This window comes from Petaurus breviceps, unplaced genomic scaffold (genome assembly GCF_028583685.1).
Source record: "Petaurus breviceps papuanus isolate PSGF00001 unplaced genomic scaffold, PetGlider_PUasm1.0 90977, whole genome shotgun sequence".
Classification (NCBI taxonomy): Eukaryota; Metazoa; Chordata; class Mammalia; order Diprotodontia; family Petauridae; genus Petaurus; species Petaurus breviceps.
The window spans coordinates 13,849,982-13,875,444 of record NW_027187391.1 but is presented as its reverse complement, the minus strand read 5'-3'; the positions used below and the strand labels follow the sequence as shown (position 1 = coordinate 13,875,444).

General features: G+C 36.8%; 1 protein-coding gene across 2 annotated transcripts in view; it reads right to left on the bottom strand.

The window, feature by feature from the left end:
• STX7 (syntaxin 7) overlaps window positions 1-25,463 on the bottom strand; it is a 63,475-nt gene that overhangs the window by 6,198 nt on the left and 31,814 nt on the right. For both annotated transcript variants that reach the window (XM_069077374.1, XM_069077373.1), the window contains exons 3-8: window positions 18,693-18,762; window positions 10,635-10,728; window positions 9,140-9,277; window positions 7,412-7,464; window positions 6,569-6,665; window positions 872-944 (exon numbers count right to left, since the gene is read on the bottom strand). In XM_069077374.1, coding sequence (XP_068933475.1) covers window positions 872-944; window positions 6,569-6,665; window positions 7,412-7,464; window positions 9,140-9,277; window positions 10,635-10,728; window positions 18,693-18,762 — 525 coding nt within the window. The remainder of the gene's footprint in view (window positions 1-871; window positions 945-6,568; window positions 6,666-7,411; window positions 7,465-9,139; window positions 9,278-10,634; window positions 10,729-18,692; window positions 18,763-25,463) is intronic.

Here is a 25,463-nt window from a genome sequence, read left to right as displayed (position 1 = left end):
TGAATCCGGGCTCAGACACTTAGCACCTACCCAGAAACACCTGGCCGTGTAACCTTGAGCAAGTTACTTAACCCCAATTGCTTAGAGGCAGCCAGGTGGCTCAGCGAGTAAGAGTAAGAGCACCGGCTCCAGTGTCAGGATGACCTGGGGATCAAATCCAGGATCAGATACTTAGCACCACACCCAGAAATAACCAGCCATGTAACCTTGAGCAAGTTACTTAACCTGGATTGCTTTAAAAAAAAAAAAAAAGAAATGCTGGATTATGGCACCGGCCCTGGAGTCAGGAGGACCTGAGCTCAAATCCGGCCTCAGACATTTAACACAAAAACTAATCATGTGACCTTGGGCAAGTCACTTAACCCCAACTGCCGTCCAAAAAGCAAAAAAAAAAAAATGCTGGATTAATCCACCAAATTCCAGGTTTCCGGTAGACTCTTAGCCAGGGAGACCAGAACAAGTAAATTGTTAGGTCAATTCAAATTGAAGTTGGGATGTGGTAAGGGGCTAGGAGAAGACTGACTAAGAGCTACTTAAAATCAGTTGAGACTGTGCTTTTTTAGAAGCAGCAGTAGCAGTAGCAACAGCAGCGAAAGGCTCCCTCACTGGGTTTCTTGACATCATGATTCCTTTCACTACCACCAGCAATAATTACTTGTACCTCCAACAGATACAAGCCCAAACAAGGTCTGTCCCCATACATGCAAAGTGCTGGAACTAAACAGCACAGTCAACATAAAGTTCTGTGAGACCGAGAAATGGGGTTGATGTATGCCAAGGGAGCCAAAGGAGAGGAAAAAAGTAAAACCCTGGGGAGAAACTATTTGTGAAGTCAACTTTATGTTGATGCATCTAAATTACATGTGCTTACCTATCACATCTCCTTGTTCATGAATCATCATTCCTAAATCTTTAAATATTTCATTTATATCCATAATATCAGCCTGATGGGGAAAAGATATAGTAGTTGGTTAATAGCAGAAACTAAGACCTCACACCACCCCATTATTACCATCTTGCCCCACGCCCCCAAAATACACATAAACATACTTTTGTGTATTGGTATATGCCCCAAATCTGTAATAACATAGATAATTCCGGGGGAAAAGTTACACTACTGTACTGAATAATTGAGAAGCCACTCATCACCAGAGCCCATTCTCCTGAGGTGTGGTTTATAGTTTTTATCATGTTGCACATACCATCCTACTACTTACTATGGAAAGTCTTGGGACTCTGTTTAATACCCATTGCTTCCTCCTTTTCTATCATTAAGAAGTTTTCCACTTATCTCTGAACTCCTATGCCCTTTATCTTTATGATTTAAAACTGCTACTTTATGCAAAGAAAAAGAAATCCCTCAGCTTCCTCACATTATGCTCTAAGTTCTACACTACTAAGTTTGTTCCTCTCTTCCATTTTCCCCTTCCATTATGCACATTGGAACTTCAATTTTGTGATAAACTATCTAATATCACAAATTTTGTCCACGAGTTTGACCTCCATTCCTTTGCTTTAAATAAAATCTGGCTTTCGGTTAAGAAAGACACCACTTCCATTGGGCCACTCTTCCTCTGTTGCCAGTGCAGTGGCAGAAATATAAGGATCCCACTATTCCTTTATCTTTTATACCCCATTTAGAACTTCTTTTACCACTGTCATCCAACAACTTTGTCATCTTTGGAATCCATGCCTACTTATATTAACTCTCTTCAAAACCTCACTATCAAATGACCTCCTTGACAAACCCCATTTCCTACCACCATCTTTACTCACTTCAGCAACTATGGTGAGGGCTTTGATAAGTCTCTCTCAACAAGGGTACATCTCTGAGACATAATAAAGAACATGACAATTTTTAAAAAATGTAATAACTAGTACCCGATTTGATGACTCACATGGTGGATAAGTGATAATGCCAGAAGAAATCTGGAAAGCACTATTAAGGGATTACAAAGTTAGGAAGAAGAAACCAAGATTATAAGGCCATACAGGTGCTGTTTTCTTCGCCACTGCCAAATGAAGATAGAGGCTTCAAGAAAGACTGGAACTTCATGAAGGGAACAGCTAATTAAGAATATGTTGTCTGAGAATAAGATTTGGATTTCTTGACCTGGCTATGACACCCTCAGGTTAAAAACAAATCAGCTGCACAGTGAAACCACAGGTCTTGTGAAAAAGACCTAGGGTAGATTTTTTGTTTGTTTGTTTTTTGGGCATTATAAGCTCAGTATAAATCAACAATGTTAAAAAGAGAACTAAAGGGGCAGCTAGGTGGCACAGTGAATAGAGCACTGGCCCTGGAGTCAGGAGGACCTACATTCAAATCTGGCTTCAAACACTTAACACAAAGCTAGCATTGTGACATTGGGCAAATCACTTAACCCTAATTGCCCTACCTTCCCCTCTCCAAAAAGCAAAAAAAAAAAAGAGAGCTAAAAAAAAAAATAAAAGTGAAGGCCATCTTTGTTCCCAATCATAAAAGCATAGTACCTAGAATAGCAGCTCTCAACCTTTTTGTTCTTGGGATACCTTTACACTTTTTTTTGAGGGCAATTTGGGGTTAAGTGACTTGCCCAAGGTCACATAGCTAGTTTTTGTGTTGTGTCTGAGGCTGGATTTGAACTCAGGTTCTCCTGACTCCAGGGCTGGTGCTCTATTCACTGTGCCACCTAGCCACCCCTACCTTTACACTTTTAAAACTGAGGACTCCAAAGAGTTTTTTGCTAATGTGGGTTATATCTATTCATGTTAACTATATATATATATAAATTTTTTTTTTGCTTTTTTTGGAGGGCAATTGGGGTTAAGCAACTTGCCCAAGGCCACAAAGCTTAATAAGTGTTAAGTGTCTGAGGCCGCATTTGAACTCAAGTCCTCTTGACTCCAGGGGCTAGTGCTCTATTCACTGTGCCACCTAGCCACCCCTCATTTTGACTATATCAATGCTAATGACTTCTCTCTGAGATTATAGTCAATTTACTCTGTATATATACAGCAAGGTCCTGATTAGTGTGAATAATTAATCCCCTCAAGTAGTCACATTATTCGAATTCACACTGCAAATTACCACTGGGCTTGAGCCAATTGCCATATTTTAAATAATTAGGACTTTGACTAATGTACATGCAAATATATGCAACCATTTCAGAGGATTCATTGTTTGCAGTAATAAGCATCTATAAATATCTTGCTTGTACACAGTTGTTTGCATGATTACTCTTCCATTAGACTATGAGCTTCTTGAAGGCAGAAATTATTTTTCCTTTTCTTTGTGTCCCCAGTGATTAGCACATGGTGGGGGTTAATAAATGCTTTGCTGTCATTGTTGGAGATAACAAAAGTAAATTCTTTCTAAGAATGTAGGTTGCTTCTTATCTATGAATTAGATAAATCCTAGACACATAAAGACTAAGTGACTCAATAGTATCAACAGTAAGATTTGAATACAAGTCTTACTGATTCTAAGCTAGGTGCTGTGATAGTAATGGAATATAAAGATCCTCCTGTATTGGCTTGGTTTTCAAATTGATTGTGTTAAAACCCAGAGCTTGTTAATCCCACCTTGTTGATGTGAAAAGAGAGTCCTGAACTGGGAGGAGCTGGTGACGTAGATTTGGAGAGACAAGAAAGAGGCAGAAGAACTTTTTGGAAGCAGCACCCTCGTGGAGGCAGAGAGAGACTGAGAGGATTGCGGAGGGCCACTTTGAATCGCCCTGGACTTTTGAGACCTGCCCCCGGAGCTGCCAAGGACTGAGGAGACATGGCTGTTTTGCTGGTACTTTGTCTGTCTGTTTTTATGTTGTTTTGCCTGTCCACTGGTGAAAGACAGTCCTGTTGAAGAAGTCCTAGAACCTGGCTGTGGGCTAAGAGCACCTGAGACTGTCCTGCAGACAGAGAGTGAATACTGTCCACTGGTGAAGGACAGTGCTATTGTTGCAGGGGTCTGGAGACTGTCCTGCAGACAGAGTGAATACTGTCCACTGGTGAAGGACAGTGCTGTTGTTGCAGGGGTCTGGGAACCTTTCTGTTGGTTCAGAGCTACTGAGACTGTCCTGCAGACAGAGAGTGAATACTGTCCACTGGTGAAGGACAGTGCTGTTGTTGCAGGGGTCTGGGAACCTTTCTGTTGGTTCAGAAGCCCTGAAGAAGGATTTTCTTGTTGTATGTTTACAGAAATCCTGGGAGAGGGTTTTGCTAATGTTTTCAGGGGTTCTAGGACTGTTCTACAGACAGAGGATGAATTAATGAAGGGACTGGCAATATATCTTGTGGCCTTGCTAAGCCTTGTCTCCCCAGGAACTAAGATTGCTGAGAACTTGCCTCTTGTCCAGATGAAGAAAAAACCTCCATTTGGGTATTAAGTGCTGTGCTTAAACTTGATGTAACTCTGGGGTAGATTCAATTGTGATCCAGGGGTGGGGAACTTTTGACCTTTTTGTGTTCTATGGTTGAACAAATGAATGTACTTTACTTAGATTGGAAACTAATCTCCATTTGAGAAGAGGGGCTTTGTGGTGGACTAAATGAAGGTACAGCCTAGAGGTGGAGTAGTATTTAGAACAGGGACTTTGTAATTGATTGAATGAATGGAAGGTCCTGGGGTGGGGTAGTACTTGGAGATTATTTAATCACACTTAGTAAATGCTGTATTTTGAATGATGTCATGTTTTGACCTTCTCTGTTCTTAATTTGTCACTGAATAAAATAGAGAGCACCTATGCTGGTATTCTGAACCTTGGGAAGTTGCCTTTGCTTGGCATTACATTACAGATGCCTCTATTATGAATTAAGAATAATGCAACAGCATCTATAATTATTTTAAGTCAAGTGATCTTTAAGTAACTGGTATATTTAAAACATGAAATTTCATTATAGGATCATAATGATGATCCTGATAGTTAAGATTTATATAGGCTTACAAAGTATTATTCTAAGAGTAACCTTACAGATCATCAATTCCCTTTGTATTTTACAAATGAAAAATCAGAGATGCAGAAAATAAATGGTTTGCCCAAATTCACATGAAGACTAAGTGGCAGAGATGAGATTTGAGGCCAGGTCCTTTGATTCAAAGTCCAGTGCTCTTTCAACAACACTATTCTCTATGCAAAATACTTTAGTTTCTTATTATTAATAAAATTAAGCCACCAAAATGTCTTTTGATCTCATCAATCATTACAGAGGTACAAAACGTCCCATAGGATAATCCATTTCTTTTTAATTGTTTGAAGTTTTCCAAACAAGAACACTTAATTTTAGTCCAGTAAAGGGCACCTCAGTTCACAGGCTCCCTTCATTAAAAAGATCCAACTCAAATACAAGTTGCTCCATGAAGCTTTTCCTAAGGCAGGGGTGAAGAACCTGAGGCCTGGAGGACACATATGGCCTTCTAAGTCCTTGGAGGCCTCTAGTCTTTTGACCAAGCCCAAGTTTTACAGAATAAATCCCTTTATGAAGGGGATTTGGTCTGTGAAGTTTGGATTCAGTCAAAGGCCTGCGCTTGAGGACCTAGCAAAGGTTCTCCATTCCTGTCTTAAGGTCTCCCCCTATCATAACTTCATCTTCCCCCTCTTCAAAATTCTCATACCACACCTTGAAATTCTCTTCTGGAATTCTCTCATTATAGATGTTCTACTCTGTATCATGTTTATTTATATCAATGCCTTAATCTCTACCTTGTACCCCAATTCCTACTTGATAATAAGCTTTTTGAGAATAAGAAACATGTAAATTTTCATTTCTATCTCCCCAATACTTAGCATAGTGTTTTTTATATAGTGGGTGCTTAAAAAATGTTTGGAAACAATAACTGGGTCACTAGTAGAAGAAAAATAGATTCCACCAGAAGCCACTTAGAAATTTTTTTTTTGGAGGGGGGAAAGGCAAGGCAATTGGGGTTAAGTGACTTGCCCAAGGTCACACAGCTAGTAAGTGTGTCTATTGTCTGAGGCTGGATTTGAACTCAGGTCTTCCTGACTTCAGGGCCAGTGCCACCTAGCTGCCCCCGCTTAGAAATTTTTATATTTTGTTGTACCTTAGTTAAGTTATATACATATATAAGACACCATCACGCTGAATAATTGCAGTATCATGAGGGTATATATCAAGTAACAGAAGAATTATATAGTACTAGATTCAAAGTGACTCAGTGTAGATCATGTGACACTAGGGAACCACCCAGAATCCATAGACTCTCCCTTTGTATATATTCTCCACAATTATTTTCTTGTGCTTTTAAATCACTAAGGGTTACTGTGCTCAGCTGACTGAAGAATATCCAATAACTTGACCCTTGTTCTTTTTCCATAAATGCCCTATGGTGTTGCATCTTCTGTCTAAATGCAACTTTCTTTTCTAAGAAAAATAGATCTTCCCCCCCCCCCAAAAAACAAGGGATTTTAATGTCTATACTTTGAAGGTGACTTCCTTATGTTTTTCCCTGACATCATTTTGTGTCCTTTCCTCTCAACTCACTGCTCATCTTTAAGGCAATAAACTAACCCTAGCAAGACCTTATTGCAAGTAGATTTGGCTGTTATAGATGGGAGGGGGCAGCAGAGCTTACTTCAAGTTGTCTAATGGAAGATTCTCTCTCTTGAATAAGGCGGAGGTCATCTTCTGTAATGTCTTCATCCTGCAGTTGAGCTTGAGGTTGGGTTTGACTAGAGAAAGATAGAAGGAAAACACAGGTTGGATTTAGGAGGAAAAAAATTAGACTAATATTTTATGTATGGAGATATACTGGCTTAGAATTGCAGAAGTGAAAGTTTTCTTAACATAATGTAAACATTAAACATTCCAAATTAATCTCTCCACCACAACACATTATGCTATTTCAATCCATATTGATCTTAGTCTCATTTTTATGATTCTAAGAAGTATATTTGAAAACTGAATATTTCTTTAGGATTTAATTCATTGTAAATTTGGTATTTTTTTTTTTGTAAAAAAACAAAAGACCAATTACCAGTTGTCATCAAAATTTATTTTGGCCTTACAAATTTCCACTAAACCAAAATACTTTTCATACAGGTGTTTTTTGTTTTTGTTTTTTGCCTTTTGGAAAGCAATTGGGGTTAAGTAACTTGCCCAAGGTTACACAGTTTTTCTGTGTGGGTGTTAAGTGTCTGAGGCCGGAACCGAACTCGGGTCCTCCTGACTCCGGGGCCAGCATTTTACTCACTGCGCCACCTAGCCGCCCCCATCCAGGTGTTTTGAAGATATGATAATTATTCTGAAATTTTTTCTTTAATGAATGAATGGTCAATACTCTTCTTCAATTTATTATAATTTTTGTAAGATGATACATTCAATATTTTAATTTTGTTTCAAAGGGTTTCATTTCACTACAACAGTTACAAATTTGAACATATCTTTTAATTAACATAATGGCAGGGCTCTCACCTACCTTTCCCAAGACACAAGATTCCCATCTTTAGAACTATCTTCAGGAAAACCACCCTGTATGATTTAATGATAAGATGGAATATGAAGGAGAAAAAGAAGAGGAAAGAAAAAGCTATAGTTATTTTACTAAAATTATGAAAGTTATTGTAAACAGATACTTAGGATATGCTATTGTAAACCAGAATTTGTTTTAAATTCACCATTCTATAAAAGAAACACAAAAAGCTTAACTTAGCAACGTATTCATAACATATGCTATGTAGAACAAATGATAAATACTAATCTGCTAAATATAGAGTACTTCCTTGAAACCATTATCATCATTGACAATATCACTTCTATTCCTATTCTAAGGCAATTTAAAATCAGACTAACTCTGAAAATGTTTGTGGTTTTATTTTGGATTCCCAATCTATCAAAAACATTCTTCATGATTATATTGATTTTTTATTTGTATCTATATAACATCTTTATTCAATTTACTTGAAAATTTTTGTTAATAATCATATAAGCGTGGCAGAACCCACAAAAAGAAAGAGTGAAACAATTTTCCAGTCCAAGACAACTTAGAAGGTTGGCAGGAAAGGTCCGTTGCACCAGGGTGAGAGCGGGAATGCAGTCCAGAGCAGGCTGTACCAGTGCAGACTGGGCCCCAGCAAACCAGAAGCAGGCCTCATGGTGACTGAATCAGTGACAGCAGTGGCAGTTTCCAGAACTCGCAGCCCACAGATGGTTAGGGGAATCATACAACAGGTCAGAAGGAGACTTAAAGGGGTCCCTTTGCTAGCACCAGGGGCAGGACTCTGTTGCATTGACTATACTTGGATCTGTGTCACAGTCCTGAGCTTTAGTTCCACTCTGAGGAGAAACACTAGCACAGCAGAACTTGTAGCCCCAAGGGAACAGGAACCCTGGTCACAGTCCCAGGGTTGAAAACTCTACGAAAAACAAATCAGTGCACAGTACAGGAGAGTAGTAAAAACGCCTCTCCCTAGATCATGTCACCTTAGAAGAGCCAAAAACTTACAGGTCCCCAGAATTATCTCTGAAAACAGCTGCACAAAAAACCTGAAGCTTGGGACAATGCCCCCGCAGTTGGGGAAGCAAAGCCCCACTTTAGCATAGAGTTAAAAGTCAAGAAATAGTCTGGGAAATGAGCAAACAGAAAAAAAAATCTGTCCATAGAAAGTTACTATGGTGACAAAGGAAAATCAAAACACACACTCAGAAGGCAATAAAGTAAAAAATCCTGTATACAAAGTGTCAAACACATAACCAGAGAGGCAAATATTAGCATCATTGGTTACAAGCAGAAAACACTGAAATTCAAGTTCTGGGTTAGACTATCTTCAAGAAAGAGGTGCTCTAGGAAGGGCAGGCTATTTGAAACATTCTAAAATGTACTGTCACAGGAACAGACATAGTAATTGTAAAATGCATTCTATTCCCTTGCTTCTATAATTAGATAGGGAGGAGGCAAAAATAAAGGAAAATGAAAGGCTTCTACTTTCAGGATGTGCTTAGGTCACATGCTTCAGAATTTGACAACTTGCAAAGAATGGAATCACCAAAATCTTCACCTTGCATATGATAAGTACTCAATAAACATTTTCTGAACAAATGAATTTTTTGTCAAACACAAAATGACTAAGAACTGATACACACACTAAGTAATCCTTAGAAAGGATCATGGTATTTTTATTCTAACCATGAATTTTCAGATACTTACAGAGACTCTGGAACTGGCTCTTACTCTGGCAACAAAATCTTTCTCTTTTTCTGCAGCTTGTCTTTGGACCTTCTGGAAGTTTGTTAGTGAAGTTGTGAACTCAGCAACTAGGCGATCTTTCTGTATTTTCCTTTGACGCTGCAGAAAAGAGAAATAGGTTTGCTAGAATTAAGCTGTCCAGTCAACAAGAAGTGCTAACATTTTGTTTTGTTTCATTTTTCACTATTTCCATGTTCATATTTAGTCACTTAATGAAGCAACTTTCCATTAACAAAATACAAAGTAATTTTCAAAAGGATGAAGTCATTGTTTGGTTTCAAAATGTCCCCAACACCTAGTATATTACTTTGTCCCAGTTTTTTTTTCTTTTTGGAGGGCAACTGTGGTTAAGTGACTTGCCCAAGGTTACACGGCTAGTTTTTTTTTGTGGGCGTTAAGTGTCTGAGTGAGGCCAGAACTGAACTCGAGTCCTCTTGACTCCAGGCTGGTGCTTTACTCACTGTGCCACCTATAGTATATTACTTTGTATGTAGTAAGAATTTAACTTTTGAATGAAGAAACAAATGAATGGTTTTTATTAGCATTCCCATGTGCTATGCATTTCTAGGTTGTTGGATTTCTTGATGATGCTTACTATGTAGTTAGGTGTAACACTGGATAGAGTGCTGTGCCTGGAATCAGGAAAACTTAAGTTCAAATCTGGTCTCAGACACTTACTATCATGTGACTGTGCATAAGTCATTTAACCTCATTTGCTTCAATTTCCTCAAGTATAAAACAGGGATAATAACAGCAAGGTTGTTTCAAAGATTCAATGAAATAATATTTATATAAACACAGCACAGTGTCTGACACATAGTAGGCACTCTATAAATGTTATTCCCTTCCCCTTTCCCTAGGCAGCACAGTGGACAGAGTTGTGGACTTGGAGTCAGGAAGATCTGAGGTCAAATTTTGCCTCAGACACTTACTAGCTTTTTGTTTCTGGACAAGTTACTTAACCTCTGAGGTCTCAATTTCCTCATCTGGAAAATGAGAATAATAATTGCATCTACCTCATAGATTTACTGTGAGGATCAAATGAAATGATTTGTAAAATTCTGCAACCTTAAATTTTCTATGCAAAAGCTAGCTGTTAATTTCTTGACTATCACAAAATGGTTTAAGCATCTTTTTCTTAAAGACAAGCACTCAATAACTTATGTTGGTGACACCTTCCAAACTCCACATAATACAGACAAAACAATATATATATATATATAAAAGAATGACCCAATCTGTAACGTTTAAATAACAAAGCAGGAAAAGAAGCATCATGCAGATGGTTAATTATGGATTAGAGCTACTACTTAGAAATATTTTTTTTCTCTGTGAACTAACCTGCAACAAAATTAAAAACCATTGGTGGCCAATGTACTATTAAAATAGATCACAACACAATTTAATAATTTATTTTATTGTAAATATATTATCAACATGTCTAAAAGTTTCATACCTGTTCACTTGGGGTGGTGGGAAGAGATCCAAACTCTTTTATGTACTTATCTGTTTCTTTGGCAAGTTGGTTTGTATACTGTTGCTTCTGTTGCCTAGTGAGAAAACAAAATTATTATAGCCAAAGAATCCAGGAATACATTTAAGTCAACAACTCAGCCGCCCAAACCAATTCCAATTAATGATTTTCTATAGAAAAACTGTTTAAAGATGGCCCTAAAAGACTGTAGAAAAATATTCTACCAAGGTATATTATATGCTAAATACCGAGTGGCTATTCTGCTTAAGGTTATTAATCACTGAAAGGTAGAAATAAAAACTAGTTAGTAATCTGAGGACCATAGAAAATCAGAGGTGGCAGGGACCTCTGAGTTCACCTCTTAGACCATTTTATAGATAAAGAAACTACGGGTCAGATAGAATAAGTGCCTTACCTATGTACAAGCATCTTTTTGGTAAAAAAAAGCCTGGACTAAAGCTAGGTCTCATGACTCATTGTTCAGTTCTCTTTTTCCTGTATGACTTTCACAGAAATTGTCTAAGTTTTCATTTTATTTCTGTTGTGTTTGCTAATAACAAAGATTGCATTATTATCTGTATACAGACATTGATAAAAGCAAAATATAACTTATAAGGAGATGAGAATTTGGAAAAAAGAGCACATGGAGCTAGAGATTGGGTATTAAAAATACACATTTCAGTAACTTTTTGGACTATACCTGGTAGTTATTCTTTTAGCTGGCCAACAGTTCCTAAATCTTGGGCCTCACAGTTCAAATTGCCAGGATGAAAACATTTAGAAAGTTTATTGAATTTCTAAAAGCTAAATTGTTTTGAATTGGATGGTAGTTCTAATGGAAACCATTATGGTACTCATAGACTCAATGCTATAACATTCTCTGCATTTCTAAAGACTAAATTATTTGAGTTAGTCTGGCTCAAATGGATACCACAATGATACTAGAAAATTCAATGTTATGACACTCATGAGTGCCCAGTAACTTTACCATACCTTTATGGCCTTAGTAGCTGTTCATGGTGCCAGGGAGGTATTCCAGTTGGCTATAACTGGTTACTTGGTGGTAATAATGACAACTGACATATGCATTTTAAAGTCTGCTAATAAGTTTATATGCATTGTCTCAATGCACCTAGGGGAGTCTGTACTACTGATATTAAATGGATGAATAAACTGAGGTTCAAAGAATCTAAATGACTTGCTCATCATCCCACAGTTAGTGTCAAAGGAAGGATTTGAATACAGCTCTTCCTGACTAGGGCAGTTAAGTGACACAGTAGAGAGAATGCAGAGCCTGGAGTCAGGAAGACCTGAGTTCAAATCCAGCTTAAGACTCTTATTAGCTGTATGACTCTGGGCAAGTCACTTAACCCTGTTTGTCTCAGTGTCCTCATCTGTAAAATGAGCTGGGAAATGGCAAACTAATCCAGTATTTTTGCCAGGAAAACCTCAAATGGGGTAATGAAGAGTTAGACATGACTGAAATGACCCAACAACAACTTCCTGCCTCCAGGTCTAACAATCTATCCACTATACCGAATTGTCTCATATTTCTCAGAAGTGACTAGCTTTTATTTAAAAACCTCCAATGACAGTGAAACTACTATAGGGCACCCCACTTTTATACATCTCTGTTAGTAAAATTTTCCTTACATGGAATTAAAATATTTTTCTCCAAACTTCTACCACCTAATTGTTTTTTCTCCTGCACTCTGGGGCCAAGAACCCTCTTTCACAAGATAGTTCTTTACATACCAGTTAGGGAGCTATCATGTCTCACCTTAATTTTCTCACCTCTTTTCTTCAACTAAAGAATGCCCCATTTCTTAAATTACTCCTTAGGTGGTATAATCTCAAAGTAATTCACTATCTAGACCACTCCTTATATTATCAGTTTTCCCCTCCCCCTCAGATGTAGTATCCAGAATGGAACATAACACTGCAAATGTAACCTAACCACAACAGAGTCTCTATCACCTTCCCTTACCTACTGAGATACTATTCCTCTCAATGCAGCCTAATGTCCATATTTTCCCTTTAAGATATTGCCCTTTTCATATGCAATAATTTAGTGCTAAGGGGGGCAGAAAAAGTTTGGCCAGATTAGCAGTACTCCATCTCCCCTTGACTTTTCATTCATGTTTGAAATGCCTTTCCTCTTTGCCTTTGCCTCAGAATCTCTTCCATCAAGACAGAACTTTAACACTACCATCTACATAAAACTTTTCCTGTTCTCTTCAACTGCAATTTTTTTTATTCTTTCCTGATGCCTCTTAATACTAGTGTCTTCCCTATGTAGATTACCCACAATTTATCTTGCATATATCTTTTTTTGCATATTGTTTCCCCCATTAGTCTATGAGCTCCTTGAACACAGGAGCTATTTTTTTTACTTTTTTTGTATCAGACATGAAGGATAGCTGAGTGAATGAAAAGTCAAAAGAGGGGAGATGGAGTACTGCATGTAAGGAACATGTAAGGAATCTGGCCAGATTGTAGAATTGCAGAGGTTGAACTGGGGAGTAATTCCAATAATGCTATAAAGATAGATTGGGGTCAGGTTGTGCAGGGCTTTAAAAAGTTAAACAGAGGAGTTTATTCTATTTATCCTAGAGTAAACAGGGAGTCTCTGGAGTTTATTCAGTAGAGAAATGGGATGGGTAAAACTGCACAAAGCAAAAATCACTTTGGCAGTATTTGCCAAAGGTGGATTAAAGTAGGTAGAGGTGAGACAAGAGAGCCCAATTAGGAAACCACTGCAACCAATGTGATAGTTGTGTAAGTAAGTAGAGAAAAGGGATTGGATGGGACAGATATTGTGGAACTAGAAATGGCAAGATTTAGCTACTGATTAGATATACAGGGTGAAGAAGAGGGAGGGGTTGAGCATAATGCCAAGGCTGAAAACCTGGGAGAATGGAAAGAAATGGAGAAATTTAGGAGGGTGGGTTTGACTACGCAACTTGAGCTCATCAAGGGGAATCTAGGTCTGTCTCAGTCTCTATCAGCCCCTTTTGTTCTGTCATTTCCTGCAAAGAGTCTTTTTTTTTTCTTGGCAAAGAAACTAGGTAGCACAACATATAGTGATGGACTTGGAGTCAGGAAGACCTAAATTCAAATCTGGTCTTAGACACTTACTTAGCCATGAGGTCACTTAACCTCTCTGTGCTTCAGTTTCCTCACTGTTAAATGGAAATAATAATAGCACCTTTCTTCCAGGGCTCTTGTGAAAATTAAATGTTAATAAATGGATAATGCTTTGCAAAGCTTACAGGGATACACACAAAATACATATTATGCATATATGTGTATATATATATATACACATGTGTATATACAAATACATATACATATATATAGCTAGCCATAGCAAAAAGAAACAAACTATGAGTTGAGCAGCTCTCCCTTCTCTTAGTCACTTGTTATTGACATATCCATCCTGAACAGTGGTCCTTTCTCTTTCATTTTTAAATTTTCCCCAAAATAGATTTTTAAAAATCCCTTTTGGTCCTTAGGTTTCCTTACCAGCTCATTCTTGGTTTTATGAAACCTGTTACTATTATCATAGGACCAATTCACACTTTGGTGATCTTCTTCCATTAACTGCTATTGCTTCCATCTTCTGAGTATGTCTTTAAAAATTACCTAAGATGATTGGATATTTCTCAGTGAATCTTCTCCAATCTCTTTAGATTTGTTTTTTATTTCTCCCTTCTCTTCTGCATTCTTGAGAGTTTCTCATTTTTCCCAGACTGAATGTCCCTAGCAAAAATTAGGCACAATTTCTTTTCTCTATTTGAATATTTTGAAAATTGATCTCCCATAATCTAGGGTGCATGTAACTATATCTGTATATATTCTTCCTCCAGCACAAATTCTAAAGTGGAATTGATGAGGTGCAGGCTCTGGGAACCCCCTTTAGCTCTCCTTGAATCTTTGAGATACAGGCTCTGGGAACCCCCCTTGAACTGATTAAATTGTCCCATTTGATGAAGCATTTGCATGAGGCCATAAGCCTTACATTGTGGCTGGACCAGACCTCTATTGCTAGCCTAGCCCTCCACTGACCATCTACTTCCCACCCAATGAGCCTATCAAAATATCAATCTATCCTTGAACTGGCCTAGCCCACCATTGTCTGTTGGCTCCAGGGAGTCTCCAGCAACTTCCCACCCCTTAATCAAACTCCTTGACCTCATCTAACTTCTCCTGAAGACCCTCCCCAAACTCTTCCTCTAGACCACTCCTAGATTCCTCCCCCAACTTTCTGTATATAAGATCCCATCTTCCCTCCATGTGGTGTGACAGTGCCATAGAATGACCAAGCACAGACTTATTCTGTACAGGTAACTGAGTCCACCATCACTATCTGTCATACCTCTCCATTGGCTTTATGATATGTTTCCCAAACTCACCTATTTTTTTTCCTGTCAAGATATATCTGTGTACAAATGAGTTCATGGGATTTATTGAATTTCTTTGAACTTCTATGAATTTCTGGAAATCACTAATGGAATTCTCCCTGTAGTTTTCTCCTTCCTCCTTCTTTTTTAGTTTAGAAACTCTGATCAAATTTCAAGGCCCTGGGGTAAAAATTCTTGGGGAAGATTTCCACTCATTGTCACATGCATAACTAAACATGAGACAGGTGATTGATGAGTTGCTATATGAAAATATTAATCAACTTGCTGAAGTTTTGTTAGCATTTCCTAATCATGCCAAGGAAGCCCAACAGGAAAAAAAAAAGGTGAATGATTGCTTAAACAACTTCTAAGAAGCATACAATCAAATATTTCTTATTATCTGAATATATTTTACTTGTGTGGCACTCCAGCACCTTACAACTAGATGGTGGATTTTTTTGATCCAGTTCCAAATACTGCTTTAGACAGTAGATGTGAATGAATTTTTAATTAGTTGGAATATATGTTCAATGTGAGTAATCCTAAGAGAACAGCTGGCTTAATATTAGTGTTTTCAACAGAATTAATTTTATGTAGAACACTAATTTTACAATTTGAGATAGAGTGTAGGAAATTTACTCTGTACATACTCATATATAATTGTTATTTCCCTCATTAGAATGTTACTTCTTTATGGGTAGGGATTATTTAATTTATTGCATTTTTAACCCTAGTATCTGACACAGTTCTAGACACTATTCATATTAAAATTCCTGATAAAATTGAAAAATTATAAGAAAATCTCCTCTCTCTAGTGACAGTGTTAGGATATAATTGGATTTGGAGTTGGAAGACTTTGGTTATAATCTTGGTTTTGTTACTTATTCCCTTGGTTACCCTGGACAAGGCATTTGATCTTGCTTAGTTCCCTCATCTGAAAAATGAAGGGGCTGGCTTGGATGATCTCTTTATGTCCCTTCCATCTTTAAACCTAAATACAATGGATTCTTAGATATGAATAGAATGGAAGGGGTAAAGTCTAATCTTGCTTTAAATTCTGACTTTGTCTTTTCAATTTTTAAAAGTAACAAAATTATAAAATCCTGTAATTTATTAATGATTCTTTAAAGTTCAATTCTAAACATTCAAGACTTCAATTCCTTATTAACATAATTGAAACAGTTTTAACCATAAAATGCATCACTCCCATTAAATTTTACTTTATTTTCATGTTGTTGTTTAGTCGTTTCAGTCATGTCCAACTCTTCATGACCCCATTTGGAAATATCTTGGCAAAGATACTGGAGTGGTTTGCTATTTCCTTCTCCAGTTCATTTTACAGATAAGGAAACTGAGGTAAAAAGGGTTAAGTGACTTGCCTAGGGTCACGCAGCTAGTAAGTATCAGAAGCTAGATTGGAACTTGGATCTTCCTGACTCTAGATCCAGTGCTTCATCCATTGTACCATCTAGCAGCCCCTTGTTTTCATGAGTTTTCCTCTAAAACTTCAAATTCAAACTTTCCTTACACTATTTTCTATTGTCTCCACCTCCACCTCAAAATACCTTTTCGTCTACTATGAATATATTTTGTATTTAATTTTCAACATATTTACGCTGTATTCTCCCAACAAAGTTTAAGTTTCTTTTGAATGGGAATTTTTTTTATTGTGATTCCAGCACCTAATATGGTGCCTGGCAAAGTCACCTCTTACTAAATATTTAAGATGATAGTATTGAAGCAAGTGATAGTCAAATTGTCGAGTCACACTTGTCACTATTGTTTATCCTCTTCTTTTTCTCTATTTTCTAAGTTTTACTTCTTTTGCCTCTATGTTGGCTATGGAATGTTAAGTTTATTTACTTAAGATTGTCATTTCTCTGAAAAATAATTCCTAAAATTATTTTAATTCTATAAAATCTCACTAGAATCATAGAACATTAGAATTGGGAGGGAACATAGAGGTTCAGTATTTCATTTTACAAATGAAGAACTGAGGCCCCCAAAGTAGGAAAGTGATTTATCCATGGGAGTTACCAAGAAAGAAAAGGAACAAGTATCTTGACTCCCAGACTTGGACCCCATCCACCTATCAATGAATAAGCATTTGTTAAGTGCCTAGTACGTGCCCACTGGAAATAAAATTACAATGAAGGACACAATCTCTACTCATAAGAACCTTACATTTATTATGTTTAAAAATTAAGGTAAACTGAGGCAATAAAGTTTACAGCACATTGATTTTATTGGTGAGACTAGTAGCCGATAATAAAATGGTCCTGGACTCCAAAGCAAGCCAAGACCACAAGATAGAGCTTACTAGCCTTCATAGAGTTGTTGAAAACACAAGGAAACAAAGAACAAGAAGTTACAGGTGGAAAACAATATGATTGGTTACAAAGTCTGAAGCATCATAGATGATGGAAAATGATATGATTGGATGGCAGTCTGGAATTCAGGGCTAACAATAAAGCTTCCTTCCATCTTGTTGTTATAGAAAGCTCAATGGTGGTGTCCACCTGCATGGTTAGTGGCCTGGTGATAACAGACCACACTTTCTTGAAGGACAGTCAGTTGCAGAGATAATAGACCAGACTCCTCGGCATCCACCTATACCCTTCAAGGATAACAGATTTCTTTTAGTTGTATAAGGGCAGCTAGTAGTACAGAGCTAATGGTTTTCTTTCCATTGAAGAGATTTATAGGAAAACAACTTTTAAAACTTAAGAGAGGAAAACCGAACTTCTGGACTTAACTCGGACACAAAGAAACATGGCTCAGGCAGTTACAGAATGCAATCAATTACAGAATGGAATCAAATATAAAATCAACATTTGATTTTCTCACGTTTTAATATAGAAGACAATAAGTATGTATATGAATATATACAGAATGAATCCCCCATTATCTATCTCAAATAGTGTTCTATATATAATTCACTCTCTTGAAAACACTAATAATAGTAAACCAGAAGCTCTCGAGACTATTCACATTTAATGTTTCCAACTAATTAAAAATTCAGTGACTTCTAGTATCAAAAACAACATTCTAGGGTAGAGCAAACCCACCATGTAAGTAAGGTGATGTAGTATCACAAAAATAAGATGTATGAAGGTGGCTGCCATTTGACTTTTACATCCTTTCCTGGAATCTAATTTCTCCCCATCAAGTCTATAGCAGCCTATGTAGAGAGAGCCCTTTGGTCCCTTCAGGCATAATGGGCTTCTCTGAAACCTACCAGAAGTCTTCTAGATGGTTCTTCAAAGCAATCCCAGAATTAGATGAGAACTTGCCCTGAAGGTGAACCAAGATGCCCATGGTTCTACTAAAAGAGCCTGAAACCACTTGTTTCTTTTTAAAAAGCAAAGGCCTATTAAATGGGTATCACAATCATTTGCTAAAAAGACTGTTTATCTTAAAACATTTCCCAAATATAAACTTTGTATCCAACTTTGGAATGATGCAATTTAAAAAAAAAGAGCAATAATGGATTTTAATGGAAAAGCTTGCATTTCATTTCATATTCTTCTCCTTAAACTAAGCCCTAAGTAGCATATACTGCAAATAACATACTATATTGAAAATAACTAAAAAAATGGATTTGTTTGGTTGTTGGAGAGGAAAAAAAAACACTTACAGTTGTTGCCTCAATTCAGGTGAGTCTTGAGGTGTTCCAAGTTGATTCAAAGACCTTTGTATTTCCGCAGCTATTAGAAAGAATGAGGAAAAAAAAGACCCAAGTCAATAAATTATTTTATGTAGAATATTGCTTTATTGTTACAGTGAGCCATGTGAAATATTCAATCAAATAAATGTGGAAAGCCCATGTTGTACTGGGAATTCTCTCTCAATGAGGTCTCCATTTCACAAATAGTTCAGCTGCTAGTTAAGAAACATTACTTCAGAATCGCCTGAATCAAAACTATTTTTATTAGTATTTTTAATACATGCAAATTTAGCTATGAACTGAATTGCAGCAGGCAGGTTTTATGCCTGAATCATTACTCAGAGCTAATTTTCCTTTAATCCTAGTGCTGTAAGCAACTTTGTAATTTATGGAGTCCAATATCCTATACAACTCCATATCTAAACCCTCTGCCTACCACCTTGATTTCATTTTCTTCCACTTTTTGGTGACCTAGCTATAATACTTTCTCTCCCTCTCCCAATTCCTCTCTCTCTCCCCCCCCCTCCCCGTCTCTCTCTCTCTCCCCCCCCCCCCCCCGTCTCTCTCTCTCTCTCTCTCTGTCTCTCTCTCCCCCCGCCTCTCCGTCTTTCTGCTCCCCCCACACCCCTTTACTCTCAATTTCCACAGTTTCATTCCTATCTGCTTATATAAATGCTCTTTGCTGGGACAGAGGGAGAACTTTCTTCAAGCATTCTATGGCATCAATTGGCTGCCCCACATTTTTCTATTTGATGCTTCCCACATCCATGCCATTCATTGAACAGTTTGACTTCCAGTCCCCTCCCTCATTCTACTGAACCTATTTTCTCAAAGATCACCAATGATTTCTTTATGAGTAAATCAAGTTTCATTATCACTACCTTATGAGAATTATGTATTAATGAGCATTAAAATCATTATTTTCTGAGTAAATCACTTTTCATAGATCTCTCCTGCACTATTAGACACTGCTGAACATTTTCCTCAATGACCTGATCTCATTCTGCTGCCCCCAGTTACCTCTTTTTTCTCTTGTTCATTGGCTGCTCTTCCTGATTCCTTTAGTATTCTGAGCCTTTCCTCTTCTGCCTCCCCCTCTTTTTGCAATCTTATTCACTAACTGCTTTAACCACTAGCAGTGTCTCAATCTTCACACCTACTTATTATGCCGATCTAATTGTTAAGAAGTCCCCTCCCCCCTTTCTTCAAGACTAAATCTGTCTTTCTGGAGACAATGAATCCTTTTGCATCAAGCAGAATGAGTCCAATCCCTTTAATGCACGATAGCCCTTCAGCTACTTAAAAATAGGAATCATCCTGGCTCTACCACTCACCTGACATGTGACCTGGACTCTATCTCTCTAAGCTGCAATTTCTACATCCACAAAGTGATATGGTAGAGCAGAAAGAACACTGGCTGTAGGTTCAAATCCCAGGTCTTTCACTTGCTGAATATTTAATGTTAGGCAAGTTACCACCATCCCTTCATACTCTCTCCATCAGATCCTGCCCCAGCTAAAAATATTCCTAGTTACTGCTCCACTGCCCTAATACTTCATTTAGTTATCAGCAGATTCACTGAGATTCCAACACTTTACAAATAGTGACCAAATGACAAGGAAAGCAGGCTTTATTCTTCCCAGCCTGCCTCATCTCTCTCACAGCTGGATTCCATTGCCCTATTTTTATGTGGTTTAGTCATTTCATTTGCGTACTTTGTGATCCTGTTTGGGGTTTTCTAGGCAGAGATACTGGAGTGGTTTGTCATTTCCTTCTTTAGTGCATCTGACAGATGAGGAAACTGAAGCAAACAGGTCAGGTAACTTGCCTAAGGTCACACAGCTAGTAAGTATCTGAGGCTGAATTTGAACTCAGCTCTTCCTGACTCCAGGCCCAGCACTGCCCTGACCTATTTTACAATTTTTTTTAAATCCAGCCAGCAGGTGACAGAAACTGTACAAAACAAGCTCCAAAGCTGCCTTCCATTTATTAGCTGTGTGGCTAGTCACTCAACCTCAGTCTCTTCATCTCTAAAATGGGGATAGTAATACTCATGCTGCCTTATAGGGCTATTGGAGAATCATGTAAAAAACTGTGACTTGTAAATATGCTCTATCACTTAGGGTTGGACAAGACAGATGAAATTTGAGCCTATCAATTTTGCTATTTTTTAGTATCTCAGTTCTTCTGTGTTATGAGGAAAGAATTTAAAAATAATGGATAAAAGATTTTCAGGTCATTTCAGATTCATTTTCTTTGTTATACCTCTATCCTAATAGAAATCTAAAGATGGCAGACTGGAACTATGAAGGCTCAGATACATTTCTTATAAACTTTCTTCATCTTTTTCACATTTTTTTTTTGCTTAGACAGAACTAAAAATAAACATTACTGGGCAGTGATGTAGAACTTATGGTAATGGGAAATTGGAATATGAATGTTTATAGTTGAGACAAATAGTGCAATGCTTCCATAATTAATACCGAGATTATAGAATATGTAAATAAGTCAATCTTACCAAAGTAGCTACTGGGTTGCAATTTTGCTTTTGATGCTTGTTTGTATTCTGAGTATTACCATGAAAGTTAAACAGAGTAAGAGAATTTAAGTTAAAAACAGTACTGTGCTTAGGTATCTATAGCTTACAACGGCTCCATTAAAGAGTGTCAGCTCTCCAGTAAAGGGCAAGTCTTCTAGTTTTATATGTGCATAAATAAATGTCAAATGGAAATAAGCTGTTAAAACCATCTTCAAAGTAGTGAGGTTTCACTCACTCCTAAGAGAAAAAAATCCTGTACCCTCTTTTCTTTTGAAATGAGTGATTTATTCATAGGCCTTAAATACTTTGCAATGGTCATCATCTATTCATTTTTTTATAGGTCAGAGGGAATGGTGATATTCTAATTCCCAAAGGCAATTTTGGAAATTATTCTACAAATTACATTTCATTTCTTTATTGGCAAAAGAAGATGATGCAATGAGTTCTGTTTCCAAGCAAAGATTGAAAACTATGACTACTAGCAGAAAGCACAAACACACACACACACACACACAACACACAAAGCTCACAGTAACTATTTCTACTTTGATGGTTTAAAAAAAAATCAGACTTTTTTACAGTTGACTTTTGTTTCCCTCTCTGAACACTGGGAAGAATTTTCTATTTTTGACCTGTTTTCCCATTAAAAAAAATTAATTTACTTATTTTTAGTTTTCAACATTCACTTCCATAAGACCTTGAGTTCTAAATTTTCTACTCTCTCCCCTACTCCCTCCCTAAGACAGCATGTAATCTGATATAGGATCTATATATACATTCATTTTAAACATATATTCATATAGTCATGTTGTAAAGAAGAATAAGAACAATGGGAAGAACCACAACAAAGAAGAAACAAAACAAAATAACAAAAAAAAAAAGAGAGAGAGGGCGAGCAAATAGTACAGTTCCATCTTCATTCAGACTCCAAAGTTCTTTCTCTGAATGTGGGGAGCATTTTCCATAGTGAGTCTTCTGGAGTTGTCTTAGATCCTTGCACTGCTGAGAAGGAGCTAAGTCTATCTAAGTTAGTTATTGAACATTGTGGCTATTACTATCTACAATGTTCTCTTGTTCTGCTCACTTTACTCAGTATCAGTTCATATAGGTATTTCCAGGTTTTTCTGAAGTAGGTCTGCTAATCATTTCTTATAGCACAATAGCATTACACTACATTCATATACCACAACTTGTTCAACCATTTCCCAGTTGATGAACATCCCTTCAATTTCTAATTCTTCGCCACCACAAAAAGAGCTGTTATAAATATTTTTATACCTGTGGGTCCTTTCACCTTTTTTTAATGATCTCTTTGGATATAACCCTAGAAGTGGTATTGCTAGATCAAAAGGTATGCACAGTTTTATAGCTCTTTGGGCATAGTTCTAAAATGTTCTCCAGAACAGTTGGATCAGTTCACATCTCCATCAACAATGCATTCGTGTTCTAATTTTCCCACATCTTCCCCAACATTGATCATTTTCCTGTTTTATCACATTAGTCAATCTGATAGGTGTGGTTTGGTACCTCAGAGTTGTTTTGATTTGCATTTCTGTAATCAAAAGTGATTTAGACCATTTTTTTCATATGAATATAGAGAGCTTTAATTTCTTCATCTGAAAATTGCCTGTTCATTTTGACCATTTCTCAACTGGGGAATGACTCGTATTCATATAAATTTGACTCAGTTCTCAACATATTTTAGAAATGAGGCCATTATCAGAGATGCTATAAAAATTGTTTCCTAGCTTTCTGCTTTCCTTCTAATTTTGTCTGCATTGGTTTGTTTGTGCAAAAACTTTTCAATTTAATGTAATAAAAATCATCCATTTTACATATCATAATGTATTCTATCTCTTGTTTCATCATAAATTCTTCTCTTCAGAGTGGCTAGGTGGTGCAGCAAATAGAGCACCAGCCCCGGAGTCAAGGGAACCTAAGTTCAAATCTGGCCTCAGACACTTAACCCTTACTAGCTATGTGACCTTCGGCAAGTCACTTAACCCCAATTGCCCTGCCCTCCCCCCTCCAAAAAATCCAACCAAACAAACAAAAAATAAATTCCTCTCTTCTATATAAATCTCACAGGTAAATTATTTCTTGCTCTCCTACTTTGCTTATAGTATCAGTCTTTATATCTAAATCATGTATCCACATGTTTTCCCATTAAGGATATCTCCTTATGACTGTAATATATTTTCCATTTTCTGAAAGACTGGAATTCTATTATGCAAAAAGGTACCTGGTCACATATAATTTAGGACCACCCTTGTACTATTCAGATACCATTTCATACTATTCTAAGATCCTAGATCGAAGTTGTCTGAACTAGTCTTTGATCCCAACATTATTATTTTTCTTCTTGGAGTACTGGCTTATAAAATGATCATTACCCACAGACAAGATAGACTGTATATAATTCCTTTCCAGAAAACAGGGTCAAAAACAATAAAGGTTAATACTTATGTAGTACTTCAAAGTTTGCAAAACATGTAACAGAACTACTTGAAAAGGATGTGATGTTTCCTTTGCCACCCCAATCTTTGCTTGTTCCTTCTTGTTAACCAAACTCTGGACAGCACACTGATCAAATTAATTCAACATTTATTAAACGGCTATTAGGGCAACTAGATGGTGCAGTGGATAGAGCACTGGGCTTGGAATCAGGAAGACTCATCTTCACCATAAAAAGTTACTGCAGTGGCAGAGAGCACCTGTTTCTGACATAGACTGTGTTACCTGGACAAATCACTTAACCTCCAAGTATGCCAGACAATTAATTCTTTAAGCTTATAACGTAAAGAATACTTGCAGATATGCTTTGGTTAAAATAAGTTTCCTCACCTGAAAGTGGCCTATACTGGTGAAATCACAAGCCCAGGAAAAATAAATAGAAAATTACAAATAAATATATTTTAATAAAGAATGTAGAAATAATTAAACAATTGTTATATATGAACAATTTGTAAATATATTTTATAGCTACATAATTATTATAAACATTACAAATAAATGGAACTTAATAAGTAAGACCTCTTAGTAGTAAAAATTTGTCACAGATCAGCACTTGACAATAGATTGGTGGTTGAAAGAGTTGATCTATGAGAGAGAAAACTGAAATTGAAATCAGATGATGGTTCAAGATGTATTTCTGATATTTACTAGCTACATGAATAGGAGGCAGTTATGATTTCTCTGAGCCCTGCCTTGTTTTATCTATAAAATGGAGATAATAATATCTGCACTTCCCACATCACTGCATTGTTGTGAAAAAGGTATTTTGTGAGCTACCAAGTACTATGTAAACATAAGGTATTACTACGAAGATGCTACGAATTTCAGAACAGATTTATTTAAAGTATTAGTGAAAATTCTAATGAAATCTAAGAAAATCAAAATTTTCAAATAAAAAAATTCTATTTATTCATGTGGCAACAATCTTCCCCTTACAGGATTCACCACTGCATTCTTTTCATTAACAAGCTTTTCAATGCATTTATATATTCCTTCTCTATAAAAATTAGGACAACAAATCTAATTAAACCACTACTTTGTACCAGTCATGTCATTAATTCCTTTCTATTAACAGGAATTTTAATAATTTACACACACACACACACACACACATTTTAAGTCAACATTATCGATATGATTGGAGTGCTTAACATGGAGTTCACAGATCCCTAAATGTAAAGATTTTCAGGAGCTGGTAAATTTCAATTAGGAAAAAAAATACATCTTTATTTCAATATAGCTGTATTACTTTGTCACCTTATGTATTTTATTTTATATATTTAAACATAACATTCTGAGAATGGATCCATAGGTTTAAACAGACTGACAAGGGAGGGCTAAGACCCCCAAAAGTTAAGAATTTATTTTTAGATATAAATTTCAGTATGATTAACTCAAATCCACATATCCAATAATCCAAAAAAAATATCTTTTAGCTACCCTCTATACTTTTAGTATTTTAGTGAATATACTGTTCAATGAAGGAGAGCTACATGGTTTTAGACTATTAGACGAATTAATACTTTTGTGTGTGTGTTTGCTGCCACCTGGTGGCAAAACTAAAAGAAACATCATGCTGGCTGACAAAGGGATCATTTACTACTAATAAAGGTTACTATAACAAAAGTCCCCAACACTTATTCCTAAAGTACATAAAATCCCTGGGGTGTACTGCCCTCCTTCCCACC